This window comes from Rhinatrema bivittatum, unplaced genomic scaffold, assembly GCF_901001135.1.
Source record: "Rhinatrema bivittatum unplaced genomic scaffold, aRhiBiv1.1, whole genome shotgun sequence".
Classification (NCBI taxonomy): domain Eukaryota; kingdom Metazoa; phylum Chordata; class Amphibia; order Gymnophiona; family Rhinatrematidae; genus Rhinatrema; species Rhinatrema bivittatum.
The window spans coordinates 142,824-157,578 of record NW_021820598.1 but is presented as its reverse complement, the minus strand read 5'-3'; the positions used below and the strand labels follow the sequence as shown (position 1 = coordinate 157,578).

At 44.3% G+C, this 14,755-nt stretch overlaps 1 protein-coding gene across 1 annotated transcript in view; it reads left to right on the top strand.

Annotated features, from left to right (window-relative positions):
- Window positions 1-14,668, top strand: part of ZFYVE27 (zinc finger FYVE-type containing 27) — a gene marked incomplete at its 3' end in the record, with an annotated part of 105,354 nt that extends 90,686 nt beyond the window's left edge. The window contains 1 exon segment of the mRNA XM_029586160.1: window positions 14,621-14,668. Coding sequence (XP_029442020.1) covers window positions 14,621-14,668 — 48 coding nt within the window.
- Between the last annotated feature and the right edge of the window lie 87 nt (window positions 14,669-14,755).

The following is a 14,755-nucleotide window of genomic DNA, read 5'->3' as shown; positions in this document are numbered from 1 at the left end:
CGCCGGCGGGCGGCGGGTGGTCGCGTGTTAAATCTAGGCCGGGTCCGCACAGGCGCGCATTCATTCACTGCCAGTGGGGGCTGCCTCTGTCAGCCCCCACCAGCAGTGAATGAATGCGCAGGGGTCGCACAGGCGCGCAGGGGTCGCACAGGCGCGCATTCATTCATCCAGGCGGAGGAGCCGGTGGCGAAAGCAGCCGGCTCCTCCGCCTGGATGAATGAATTCATTCACTGCCGGTGGGGGCTGCCTCGGCAGCCCCCACCGGCAGTGAATGAATGAATGCGCGCCTGTGCGACCCCTGCGATTCGGCGCTGAAGGCAGTCACATGCCGTGACGTCACGCCTTGCGCGCCGAATCGCAGGGGTCGCACAGGCGCGCATTGATTCAGTGCCGGTGGGGGCTGAATGAATGCCGGAGGCACTGAATGAATGCACTGAATGAATGCGCGCCTGTGCGGACCCGGCCTAGATTTAACACGCGACCACCCGCCGCCCGCCGGCGGTCTCGAACTAACGCGTGTCCCCCCGCCGCCGCCTGGAACAGGCGCCCACCCGCCCGCGGCCTAGATTTAACACGCGACCACCCGGCTCCCGCCGCCGCCGCCTGTACCCACGCGGCCCTCCGACAGGTATTTAAAAAATTTTATTTTTTCTTCTGACAGGTTTTATGTGTCCCACATCATTACATTTTCTCGATCATCTCTGTATGGCTTTTTTTTAAATTGTGTTTTATTGTTTTTGAGTATCTTAAGCGGTGTCGATGGATTTGTTACTAGACTCACAGTCCTAACTCCTACTAGGGGGAGGCGGTAAACTAACACGTTACGGCCGCGGCAAAACAGTGCGTTACTAATGAGAGAACCTGAGCGCACGTTACGGTATCGGAGGGGAATAGCTAATTCCTTCATTATACAGCTAATTCGTTCATTTACATGCCGGGTGCGGGAAGGGTTACGCGTCTGTTTTAAGCGCTACGGACGCGCAAAACTGGAGACTGTATCGCTGGTTTGCCTTACGCGTCCGAATTGTGCGCAGCGAGCTCGTTACAGACGAGAAATCTTCAACTGAACTTTACTGTATCGAGCTGTTAGTTAGTAAGAATTTAACCAAATGTAAATTTATGTGCAGGGGCGGATTGGCCTATCGGGGGATTGGGCATCCCCTGGTGGGCCGGTCGCTCCCATCATGTGATTTTTTTTATTTTTTTTTAACTTCCCGGCCAAAGACAAGAAGAGGGTCTGCTGGCGCTGCGGCCCGAAGAGAAACCTGCGGGCAGGGCCGGTGGAAGGCCTGGGGCGCCGCGAGCAGTGGTATCCCGAGGGGAGCCAATGCCCCCGGGCGCAGGGAGGCTCATGCGGTGCTGCGACAGGCAGATCGGCAGGGCCTTGGCGAGGCTCACGTCACCACGGCCCGAAGAAAAAGATTGCGTTTAAATGTGCTGATGCTCCTCCTCCTTCCTGCCCGCGCGGCCCTGGAAGTAAACGTTGCACGGAGCCGCGTGGGCAGGAAGGAGGAGCATCAGCGCGTGCAGAAGAGGAGCAGCGCTTACGGGCCGAGCAGAGGAAGAGGGCCCGGTAGCAGGGCCGCAGCGGCCCAAGAAGATCAGGGCCGCTGCAGAGCCCATCCTGTGGCGACCCGCGAAGAGGAGGCCCAGAGGTGAGAGAGAGGCTGAGGGCCCGTAGAGAGTGTGTGTGTATGAGATGTTGAGAGATTGTGTGTGAGAGTGAGGACCTGAATGTTTGCAGAGACAGCATGTGAGACCTGTGTGTGTGTGAGAGAGAGAGCATGTGACAGTGAGAGCCTGTGCTTGAGCAAGACAGCATGTGGGAGTGAGAGAGAGCCTGTGTGTGAGAGTCAGACAGCATGTGCCAGTGAGAGACTGTGTGTATGAATGATTTATATGAGAGACAGCATGTGACAGTGAGAGCCTGTGTGTGTGTGTGAGAGAGAAATGCATGTGAGAATGAGAACCTGACTGTGTGTGAGAGGGAAGAAGATGGAGAGAAAAACAGAAAAAAAGACAATATAAAAGGAACTGGCAAAAAAAATAAGAAAGGGAAGGTGGGAAAAAAAAAGCCTGTGACCAACCAATTAGAAAACTAAGATGAGACAGCAAAGGTAAAAAAAATTAATTACTTTTTAGTGATTGGCACATGTAATCTTTGGGAATGTGCAAGAATAGCAATTTCTCCATGCTGATCTCGCAATGTACGAGATCAGCATGGAGAAAGTGGAAGCCCATGGGGCCTGCACAGAGAAGGCAGCAGAATGGGCTTCATTGTCAGTAGCAGAAATCGGCACCTCCCCAATAGCCATGTGGCAGCAGTGACAGTGGCAGCAGAGGAATGAGAGAGATGTTATTGTAAACCGTTGTGATGGCTCTACCGAATGACGGTATATAAAACTCAACAAATAAATAAAAAGAGAGGGGAGTCTGCCTTTAGTGTGTGCATGTGTATGAATGGGACTCTGCCTGGGGGTGTATGTGTGAATGCATGGGTGCCTGCCTGGGGGTCTGAGTGTGTGAGAATGAATGTGTGCATGCCTGGGGAATGGGGAGGGAGTGGTGTGAGAATGACTGGGAGCTTGCCTGGGTGTGTGTGTTTGTGTGTATGTGAGGGAGCCAGTGAGTGTGAGAGCATGTGTGTGTATGAGAAAATCCAAGGGAGTAAGAGTTTGTGTGTGGAGGGGGAGAGAGTGTCTTAGAGCCTGAGAGTGTGTCAGTGTCTGTGAGAGCGAGAGGTTATGGTGGATATAAGAGCATGAATGTGTAGGTATGTGTGAGAAAGAATGGACATGTGAGTATGTGTGAGAGAGAGAGGATAACCTAATCCTCGACAATATCAAGGTGCCTGGAAATCAAGAGCTTCCACAGAAGGGGACAGCAGGGGCTTTTTAAAATCCTTATTAGTTTTAATTATTGAATATTATTTGATGTCTGCTCTTTTTGAAATATTTTATTGGTGTTATATACAAATTTTTGAAAATTTCCCTGAGTTAAATTACTGGAGGTTCTATTCATCAGCAGTTTTGAAATATATATTTTTAGTATGATTTTCCTATTGTGATGTTTTATAGTTCTTGATTTTATTGTTTGATGTTTTATGAGGAATGATGGTATTTTCTGTTTTTCCATTGCTGCATTACATACAGTCTAACTTGTTGTGATTTCTAGTTCAGTTTGTCTGTGCATTTCTGTGTATATTTTTACAATTCACATATTTTTACAATTCACAGACAAAAAAAGAGAGGAGGCGGTCTGTTACTAGCCACCAAAAAAGAACTCAGACTAACTCCACATACAATTAAGTCAGAATCTAAAATTGAGCTAGGTCTATTCAAATCGAACCAGCTGCAAGTACTACTAGTCTATGCACCCCCAGGAGTATTAGACACAGATGCTTCCCCTCTTATAGAATCTGTAGTGAAACACGTCAACACTGACTCACCCACCATAATCATGGGAGATTTCAACATTCACTTTGAGGCTTCTTCCCACCCACCCAATTGTGACACCCTCCTCACAGCCCTCAGTGCAATGGGATTCACTCAGATTGTAAACAAACCTACACACAAAGCAGGACACACCCTGGACCTTATTTTTATCAACTCTAATTTTTCTAACTCTACGGAACCTGTGTGTACTTCTATCCCCTGGTCAGATCACTTTCTGATAACTACCACCCTCACTACAAAAAAACAATCTCCCTCCCCACAGCACCTTTCCTCTTTTCAATTCAGGAAACCTTGTGCTTCTGAGACCCTCAGTGAACATCTCTCCAAGGAAATCTCGAACTTAGATCTATCCAACCCTAACACAGCAGTGCTATCATGGCACAAGATCACTGAAGAGGTAGCAAACAAACTCTGCCCATTAATCACAAAACTAAGCAACACGACAAAAAAAGGAAACCAACCTTGGTTTTCCAACGATCTCAAACGGATAAAACAAGAATTACGCCACAAAGAAAATAAATGGCGCAAAGCACCTTCCACCACTACACTATTGTCATACAAAGGAACACTACATTACTACAGGACTTCCATTCTAAAAGCAAAAAGAGAATACTTCGGTAAAAAAATCCATGACATCCAATTTGATGCAAAAACCCTCTTTGCATATGTCTCTCAAATAACAAAGTCTCTACCACCGTCGATACCTGACGAACAAGCTCAGTCCAAAGCAAATGAGCTAGCCCTTTTCTTTCAGCAGAAGATTTCAAACACACTTGCTCTCCTTCCTACCAAGACTGACTACAACACCTCATTCGATAACACCTACATTCTTAAGGGAGTCAAATTCGATAAATTCGAATTAATATCGACCAAAGAGATCGAATCCATTCTTAAAAGGCAGAAACCATCCAGCCACCCATCGGACAACATTCCTTCCAAGCTACTGCTACTTATTCCTAATATAATCTCTGGTCCCTTAACCAAAATCATAAACTGCTGCTTAACTCAAGGACTCTACCCAGATAATCTAAAAAACGCCTCCCTGAAACCACTCCTCAAGAAACATAACCTAGACCCTGGTGTGCTGGCAAATTTCCGCCCTATCTCTAATCTACCATTTCTAGCCAAAATCACAGAAAAATTGGTCAACATCCAGCTCTCGGATTATTTAGAAGATCACAACTTACTTTTCCCTTCCCAATATGGGTTTCGCAAATCTCGCAGCACAGAAACCCTACTCATATCTCTAACTGACCATATTCTTATGGGTCTAGACAAAGGACACTCCTTTCTCCTAATCCTTTTAGACATTTTGGCGGCTTTTGACACAGTCAACCACCCCATCCTCTTGAATCGCCTCTCAGACATAGGCATTTCAGGAACAGTCCACAATTGGTTCAAGTCGTTCCTCAGTAATAGAAGTTTTAAAGTCAAAATAAACAATAAAGAATCACCATCTACAAATTCTTCCCTTGGCGTACCACAAGGTTCATCCCTATCACCTACCCTTTTCAATATTTACCTCCTTCCCCTTTGCCAACTGTTAACCAGTCTTAACCTTATTCACTACATTTATGCGGACGATGTCCAGATTTTGATTCCCATAACAGAATCTATTAACAAATCCATCGCACTCTGGAACAACAGCTTACAAGCCATCACTAATCTCCTCAACAGTCTAAACCTGGTCATCAATGCCTCTAAGACTGAACTCCTCCTCATTTCCTCCAACCAAGAAAACCCCTCGTCACAGATCCATCACAAACACCTTCTCACCCACACTCATGTGAGAGACCTTGGAGTAATTATAGACAACCGTCTTAACCTAAAGAATATGATCAAAACCACAACTAAAGAGTGCTTCTACAGACTTCAAGTGTTAAAAAGACTCAAACCTCTCCTATTTTTTCATGACTTTAGGACTGTTCTTCAATCCCTAATATTTGCCAAAATTGACTACTGCAGCTCTCTCCTCATTGGCCTTCCCAACTCAACAACCAAGCCCTTACAGATGATACAAAACGCTGCAGCGAGAATTTTAACAAGCACCAACCAGAGAGACCACATTACGCCCGTCCTCCGTAATTTACACTGGTTACCAGTCAGTCACAGGGCTCTGCACAAAGCTCTATCTCTAATTCACAAATCAATTCATAGCTTCCTCCATCTTGACCTCGAATTCCCACTCAAACTCCACACTTCCAACAGACCAATGAGAGAAACCTACAAAGGAGCACTACAACCCCCACCTTCTAAAGCTACACGACTCATCTCTACCAGAGACCGAGCTTTTTCCACAGCAGGTCCAGCCATCTGGAACAACCTACCTGCAGAACTCAGAATGGAACCGTGCCTACCAACATTTAAAAAAAAACTCAAAACTTGGCTCTTCTTACAAGCCTTCCCTGATCCTTCAAACTTTCACTAGACAACTACAACTACTCAGCATTGAATTTGGAACTTCGCCCCTTCAATATTCTCATCAGTTACTAGTCTCCTAGTATTTTAATTTAATACATTCTTAAGGTTTCTCTTTTTCCAGCTGAATTCAGCTTCCTAGTTCATGGTCCTTGTTATTATGTAACTTTCTTACTTTTCTGCTTTACCTCCACTAATTATAAAAAGTTGTTCCTTTGTTATGTTATGTTACACTGATCTACCCCTGTTCGATGTAAACCGACCTGATATGGTATTTAACCTTGAAGGTCGGTATAGAAAAATGTTAAATAAATAAATAAATAAATAAATAAATATTTTATGGTCCCTTTATTCTGTATTTGGTGACTCACCAGATTGTATGTGTAATTGGGTACCCATGGGCCAGTATGGAGAAAAATCCCCCTGGCCACTATTTTCCCACAATCCACCCCTATTTGTGCCTCTCTGTAAACCGTTGTGATAGTGCATTACTAAACGACGGTATAGAAAAGATTTTAAATAAATAAAAGACTTCCCTTAGTTAAATCCATTGGCTTGGTCCCATTAAACTATGCTTATCTATATGTTCAGCAATTTTGTTCTTTGATAGTTTCTACCATTTCGCCTGGCACAGGCGTCAAACTCGCTGGTCTATAATTTCCTGAATCACTTCTTGATCCCTTTTTTAAAATTTGGCGTTATATTGGAAACCCTCCAGTCTTCAGGTGCCACATATGATGTTATTGATAGTTTACAAATTTCCAATAGCAGGTCCGCAATTTCATTTCTCAGTTCCTTCAGCACTCTGGAATGTATACCATCCGGTCCGAGTGATTTGCTACTCTTTAGTTTGTCAATTTGCCCTAGTACATTTTTCATGTTTACTGAGATTTGTTTCAGTTCCTCTGAATCATCACCTTTGAATATCATTTCTGGCATGGGTATATCTCTCAATCCCCACACCTCTTGATGTAAACAATTAACTGCGCATTCCTAATAGACCTTCATAATAGGCGTCATTGTGTGGCAATCCATGCCTGTCAATCACTCTGCCTTATGTTTAATCATAGGTCAGTCCATAGTACATTTTTTTAAGGATTTTTATAGTGCTGTAGTGCTCCGTGTGTTTAAAATACTAAAATTATCCACTGTGCTGTTAACACCTCTAACCAAGCTTTATATCTTCTTAGTACTTAATACTCAGTTCTTTGATACTTAGCTTTTAGTTGCGAAATCACAACTCCTGCCCAATTTTTCCAATCGGATAATCCAGCAATGCGACCGATACCACATTGCTAAGTCTGTGCCCAACGCTGTACAGGTTTCGGACGATGTCGTCCTTCCTCAAGGGCAAAAATTCGTTACTGCATCATAATGGCTCTCGGCACAAAAAAACCGCCGAGAGCCATTATGATACAGTAACGAATTTTTGCCCTTGAGGAAGGACGACATCGTCCGAAACCTGTACAGCGTTGGGCACAGACTTAGCAATGTGGTATCGGTCGCATTGCTGGATTATCCGATTGGAAAAATTGGGCAGGAGTTGTGATTTCGCAACTAAAAGCTAAGTATCAAAGAACTGAGTATTAAGTACTAAGAAGATATAAAGCTTGGTTAGAGGTGTTAACAGCACAGTGGATAATTTTAGTATTTTAAACACACGGAGCACTACAGCACTATAAAAATCCTTAAAAAAATGTACTATGGACTGACCTATGATTAAACATAAGGCAGAGTGATTGACAGGCATGGATTGCCACACAATGACGCCTATTATGAAGGTCTATTAGGAATGCGCAGTTAATTGTTTACATCAAGAGGTGTGGGGATTGAGAGTTATTTACATAAGTTACACTGGTTCCCTTCTCAAATTAAAAGTTAGAGGACGACATTAGGGTTTCATTGTTATGGGTATATCTCTTACATCTTCCTCAGTGAATACTGAAGCAAAGAATTTATTTAGTCTCTCTGCTGTGGATTTGTCATCCCTAAGTGCTCCTTTTTACCCTTTGATCATCTAATGATCCAACTGACTCCCTCGCAGGCTTTTTACCTCTAATGTACCTGAAAAAGTTTTTTGCTTCCAGGGCAAGCTTCTTTCAAATTCTCTCTTTGACTACCATATCAATGCTTTGCATCTGATTTGCCAGTGCTTATGCTCTTTCCTGTTTTCTTCATTCGGATCTCTTTTCCATATCTTGAAAGATGTTCTTTTAGATATTATAGCCTCTCTCACCTCACCTTTTAACCATGCTGGTGGTCGTTTAGGCTTCTTTCCACCTTTTCTAATGCATGGAATACGTCTGTTCTGGGCTGCCAGGATGGTATTTTCAAACAACATTCATGCTGAGCTAAACTCTTAACCTTTGCAGTTGCTCCTTTCAGTTTTTCCTTACTATTTTCCTCATTTTATCATAGTCACCTTTTTGAAAGTTAAATGCATATCACCCTGAGCCCTTATTAGTTCAGACCTCCCAACCAAAAACTGCAAACGATAGACCAGTTTGATTTCACTTGCGCAAGTCACTTAACAGGTGTAAAAGTGTACAAACAAACAGGCCGATTCAATAAAGTCCGCGGGAGAACGGACGAACGCCCGCTCTCCCGGCGCGTGCACCGGCCACTCGTCAGTGCGCGCGATACAGTATGCAAATTAGGTGGTGCGGTAGAAACGGGCAAAAGGAGGCGCTAGGGACACTAGCGCGTCCATAGCGCCTCCTTTTAGCCCGGAGCGGCAGCTGTCAGCGGGTTTGACAGCCGACGCTCAATTTTGCCGGTGTCAGTTCTCGAGCCCGCTGACAGCCACGGGCTCGGAAACCGGACGCCGGCAAAATTGAGCGTCCGGTTTTTGGCCCGACAGCCACCGGCCCATTTAAAAAATTTTTTTCTTTTACTTTTTTTTACCCTTTGGGACCTCCGACTTAATATCGCCATGATATTAAGTCGGAGGGTGCACAGAAAAGCAGTTTTTTGTGCACTTTCCCGGTGCTGGCAAAAACTAGCGCCTACCTTTGGGTAGGCGCTAATTTCTTAAAGTAAAATGTGCGGCTTGGCTGCACATTTTACTTTCTGTATCGCGCGGGAATACCTAATAGGGCCATCAACATGCATTTGCATGTTGAGGGCGCTATTAGGTGCCGCGGGTTGGACGCGCGTTTTCTGCCCCTTACTGAATAAGGGGTAAGGGAAAACACGTGTCCAAGAGCAGGTTAACAGTGCGCTCCGTCGGAGCACTGTACTGTATCGGCCTGTTACAAAACAGCATGTACCGCATACATTTCTGAACCCCGGCCTGGAATGCCCCTAAACAGTCTTTTTTTTTTTCCCCCCAATAAAATATGTGTGCGAACTCTGGAGGGTTATAAAATAGCAAGATATATGTATACGTGCTACCTATGCGTGTATATGCTGTTTTAATGCACGAAACCCCTTTGAATATTCACTTCAAGTCCTGTCACATCTGAGCACAAGGACATATCATCTCAGAAGGCCACATGATTCATCAATGTTTGTTCTAATCTGAGGCCAGGTAATACAAATTAACCTTGTCTATGTAGCCTTTCTATTTGTAGAATAGCTAGATTCCTGGATCCTTTCCACCTCTCTCCTGAGTTAGATTGTATGGCTTCCGTTGACATCAATATTCATGAGAAGGGGCTAGCACTGTGTGAAGGTAAATGGTTAGAAGTCAGTTTGAATGCCAGTAGAAATTAGCGTATGGGTATATCGTATAGTCCGGGGTAGGCAGCAGTGGTCTTGGAATGCCACAACCGGATCTGGTTTTCAGGACAATCCACACTGAATATGCATGAGATAGATTTGCATTCAATAGAGGCATTGCATGCAATAACCTTATGCATATTCATTGTGGTACCCTGAAAACCAGACCTGGTTGTGGCACTTTAGAAATGATGTTGTCTGCCCCTAGTAATAGTAGGAAGGAAGCCACACCTGAGCTGCAAAGGATATCTGAGCTTCTCTTTATCTCTTCTTGTGCACTGTGAGAAACCCTGTAAAACCAGGAAAGCATGAGGTACTCACTTAGATTCCAAGAGCTAGAGATAGGGGGGAAGCTGTTTTGCCTCTACCAGCAGCACCTTCCACTTAATGTAATCTGTCTGGCCTGCGGTTTTTGACACAAGGCAGAAAGGTTTCGAAAGAAGATGTTGTTTTCAGATTTTGCTGGTCTTCTGTTACAATAATGTAATAGGAATAAAAACATGAATATTTCTGAGCAATGTTGTTGGAAGGATTTTGCAGGGGTGGATAGTTTATGTATTTTTATTTTTCACTAGGTCTCTGTTCTTAAAAAGGTTAAAGGGCTCTTTGATGTTGTGAAATCTTTTCTGATCTTAAAGTGACTCTTTGGTTTATTGCAATCTGTTTTCTGTAGGTTGTTTTCTATTACTGGAATCTGGCAGCAGCAGCATCAAGGTCAGGTGTATAATTTAAGCATAAATTTACACAGCAAGCATTTTAATGCTGTATTTGAAAAAATAACCCACTGGTACTTTTAGAAACAAAGCATGAAAAACTACATTTGAGGTGAGAGATCGAGGACATTTAAGTGTGGCATAGCATTGAAAAAAAATTGAATTCTGTATGAGTACAGTCACTTTGAGTACTTTTTATTTTTAATCAAAGTAGTGGTAAAATTATCCTCTTTAATATGTGCTACTGGGACTTTTCACTTTTTTTGTGTCTCTGTGAAATAGATGGATGGTATGGCCATTAGGAAGAGAAGAACTTACATTTTGTTTTTCTGCCCGCTAGAAATGAATTCTGGGTTTAGACTTTTTGAGGGGGGAGGCCGACAACCCAGCTTGTATTTCTGTGCCCACCTACAATGGACTCCGAGGGCAGCCCTGTCACCGTCATCCTGTGTATTGATGAAGAGTCATCCTTGCTTAGATTGTTCCTAACAGAGCGGTCGTTCCAACCACCGTATGGGTTAATGCCTTGCTCTTTTTTCAGGAAGCCTACTTTTGGGAGCCTGTATGCAAGGTTTGGGATGTCCTAAGATCCAGAAGAAGTATGAAAACTTGATTATAGTAACTTTCTCTCACCAAAAGTTTGTTAATGCTGGATTGTATCTGGAAGGAAGAAGGAAAGCATAGTGACAATGTGAGTTTTTACCACTTAGGCCTATTGACATAGGAGCAAGAGAGATCAGGTTCGTTCGTGCAGACATTCTTGTAGCTCAAGGAATTGTGGTCTTCCTGGGAGAGGAACATTTGAAGTCTTTCGCAGGGCCTTAGATCCATGTAACACTAGCCTCAAAATGGAAAGAAAATGTTCATTGCTGCTGAAACTCCCTTTTTCCTATCTCCTGCCTCGCTCTTCATCTTAAGAAAACAGTATGATGGGTCAGTGCTGGAAAGGAATGCAGAATTAATTGACTCCGGATTCATGAAGCTGCCTGCAAAGCTTCTTGTCAAGAGGACCTTCCCTGGGTTTCTTCGTCTCTCTCTTTCTCATCTATCCCCCACCCCCCCTTCCTCTTCCCTGGGATAAGAGATGTTAAACAGCTGATGAGACTGAAATGCTGAAGAAAACCAGAGATGGTGGCAGCTGTGTGGAGCAACTCAGCCATGATTCACCCTCAGCTGGCACCCCAGGCAACATTTTGTGCAGTTTGAATCAATAAGCCCTACCATAAGAGATTATTTGTTGTTTGTTTAAGTCATTGATTTTCTGATGTGGTTTCCTGAGCTGGGAGAGGTGAGGAGTGGAGGGGAAAAGAAAAGAGAGGACCCAGGACAATTTCCTGTTGAGCTCTTTGGTTACTGGAAATGTCCTTTACAGATCATGAGCTGATTGAAAAGACAGATGATCCCATACATTGGATATTCGAAGAGCCTTATTCATAAAATAATGTATCCCATTCTGTGCCTGTGTTAAAAATAATAAAAAAAAAAAAACCAAACCTTACTGAATAAGGCTCAAAGTTTCTATTTAGGCATGATTTAAGTAACAAGCTGAAGAATTGGCAGGCCTAGCTGGGGTTTAACTTTTTTCCTGGTGAAAGTCACATATCTGTCAAGTTTAGTAAAAGGGGCAAATGTTCGTGGGTGCTTTTCCCTACAAACTTTGCACCAGTTCTTAAAGAGAAAGCAATCATGTGCTTTTCATTTGAAAATTGCTCCAGGCAAAATAGGACCTGCAGAGATTTGTATCTACTTATTGCAATCAGCGGTCTGTGGGCTGCCCCATAGACCACCATTCTTACCTTTGGGGCCAGGCAGATACAGAAGGATGCCACCAACAAGCCCAAGCTGAGCCAACCGCCACTTTTCAATGCGATGAGATGCCGACGCTAATCTTGATGAGTTTGGATGCCACCGCTGACTCCCTATGTGGCGCACGTGCGCTTCTATGCGGTATTTAAAGGGATCACAGTGGAAAATTTCCTGTGGCCCCTATTGATGATGTCTAATGCCAAGGCCTCTCCTGACTTTGCTCCAGGGCCTCAGCAACAGGTCTCCTACAGTCCTTTGTAGCCTGACATTCCTGTCAGCATTCCTGAGCTCCTGTCTCTAGTTCCTGGTCTTCGTTCCTGTCTTCAGTTCTTGTGGTCAGTCTCCAGTTCCTTGGTTCTTCAGTGTCCCTTGCCTCCTGTGTTGCTCCTTGTCTTCTTGCCCTGCCTATCTGTCCTGCCTTCCCTTGGACGGATACCCAGTATTGACCTCAGCTCACTTCTTGGATTTCTCTTGATTGCCTCCTGCCACTGACCAGTGTCTAACTACTGGACCTTCCTTGAACTCTGTCTGCTACTGGCCATGGCCTGTTCACTGACCACCCTAGTATACCAGTGGCCTCTGATCGCTTCCTGACTTCAGGACTTCCTGCCAGGGATCCCAGCCTGTTTCAGGATATGCTTGGTCCATCCGCTCTGATCCTGCTGCGTTGAAGAATCTCCGTTTTCTGCAGAGGCCCCTTCCTAAGACTTGCCAGCCCCAGCACCCAAAGGTTCAACCTGAGGGGAACGAGGGCTGGTAAAGGCAAAGCTCCATTTGGGCCTCTACCTCATCCAACTCCCCCTGCCGATGATGGGGACCTGCAGGGCTCCTCCCTGCAGGTTGCGCCAACTCCCCCTCAGCCCAAGGGTTCATGCCCACAACACTGCTTTTTCTGCAGGTGATTTTTACCCTTCAAAAGCATATAGGTCTGAAAGTGCTAAACTAGACAGCTGGGTGTATTCCCTGCCTCCGAGAATGCTGCCATACAGTGCAGGTAAGAGTCCATGCATTATCGAACAACTTGCCTGCTTTTATGTGGACAGTTTAAAAAAAAAAAAAGACCTGTCAACCCCAGTAAATGGTTTTTGAACATTGCCCTTGGAGGAGGTAATTTTGTCATGAGTTACACCAATGTTCAAAACAGACTTACGCACATAAATCCACTTTGAAAATGATCCCAGCAGATGTGCCCGTATACCCTTACACCAGCTGATATGTGTGGGTAACATTTAAATGCATAGCCATCAAGCCTCAAAGGCTTTGGGTAATGTTTGGAGTTGTCTAGGTGTAAACACTGTGATTTGGAAATGTTCCCTGCTCTCCAGCCAAATTCCGTCCGGGTAACTTATTACCAGGATAAATGTAGCTGGATTCAAAGAGACAGCGATGGAGGCTGGGGTAGATTTTAGCCAGTGAGCACAGGGTTTCCAACACTACCCGGCTAAGTCTGGTTGGGAAAACTACCCGTCCTGAAGTTACTCGGACGTTAGCCAGGTATATTCAGCAACAGGCTTATCGCACGTCTACTTCATACTTTTTAGAATGCAAAAATAGGCAAGCAAGTGCAAACCTCAGCCTCTGGGACATGTGTGTGTACGTTTATTCATATAACAGGCAGGCGAGTTTATAAAGGACAATTTGGATGCCTAAAAACACAGTTTTACCTGCAGAAATCTTAGAAAATGTCTTAGTCCACTGCAGTGAACTTTAAAAGAGATCAACTGGGATCTAGTGGCATTGCACCAGGAAGTACATAACTGGGCATCGTATTCATTGTTTCCATGATAGATTTAGTGATATGTGACATTAATTAAGACAGAAGAAATATGAGAGAGACCTGTTGCCTTAGGTTGAAAGAACTTTATTTGCAAAATCTGCATGATGATGCTTTTTGTTCTTTCCTTGCGTATTTGCAAAATTTCCTGGTTTCTTATGTCCTTTTAACTTGCTTGCTAAAGTCTGACCATCATAACCGCGCTTCCATGTTTGAACTTGATCAGCGCAGGGGGAATTGGGGGTTTTCTGACTGAGGAAGTGCACAGCACAAACCTGTGAGCTGAATCCCTTCATGGAGAGGAAAACAAAGGAGAATCCATGTGCAGAAGAGTTGTTATATCTTGGAAATTTGTTTTCCTGCCTGATGGAGCCCTTCATATACCCTCCTGCAAATCATACTTTGGCACCCAATAATTTGGATTTGCTTTTCTTCCCAATATCTGAGCGTTCTTTAAAGTTACAGCGTGCCAATATCATATGTCCAGCTGACTTTGTGGGGCTACTGCATAACAGCTTCTGAAGCGAAAAGATGACACCCTCTCAGTTTTGGGATTTCTAAGCTCCAGCTGAGTAAATTGATTTTCCCAAGATACCATAGGGCAGGTTTTCGCAGCCACCGATAGGAGCTGTAACTCATTATCCATCTGCCTGTGACATCTCTTGAATGAATCGTCTTTACAATTTAAGAACTGGGGGCCATAAAACTCATCTAGTTTTCTTCTTTGTTTTCAGGAACCTGTAATAACTGCACCTGCTACCTTTTCAGTCTTGAAGAAGCGGGTGAGTAGACCTTTTTAAATCATGACCTTTAAACAGTGACCCCCCAGCCCCATAAAACCCAGGTGTTCGGCAGCATTTAGAGCTTTC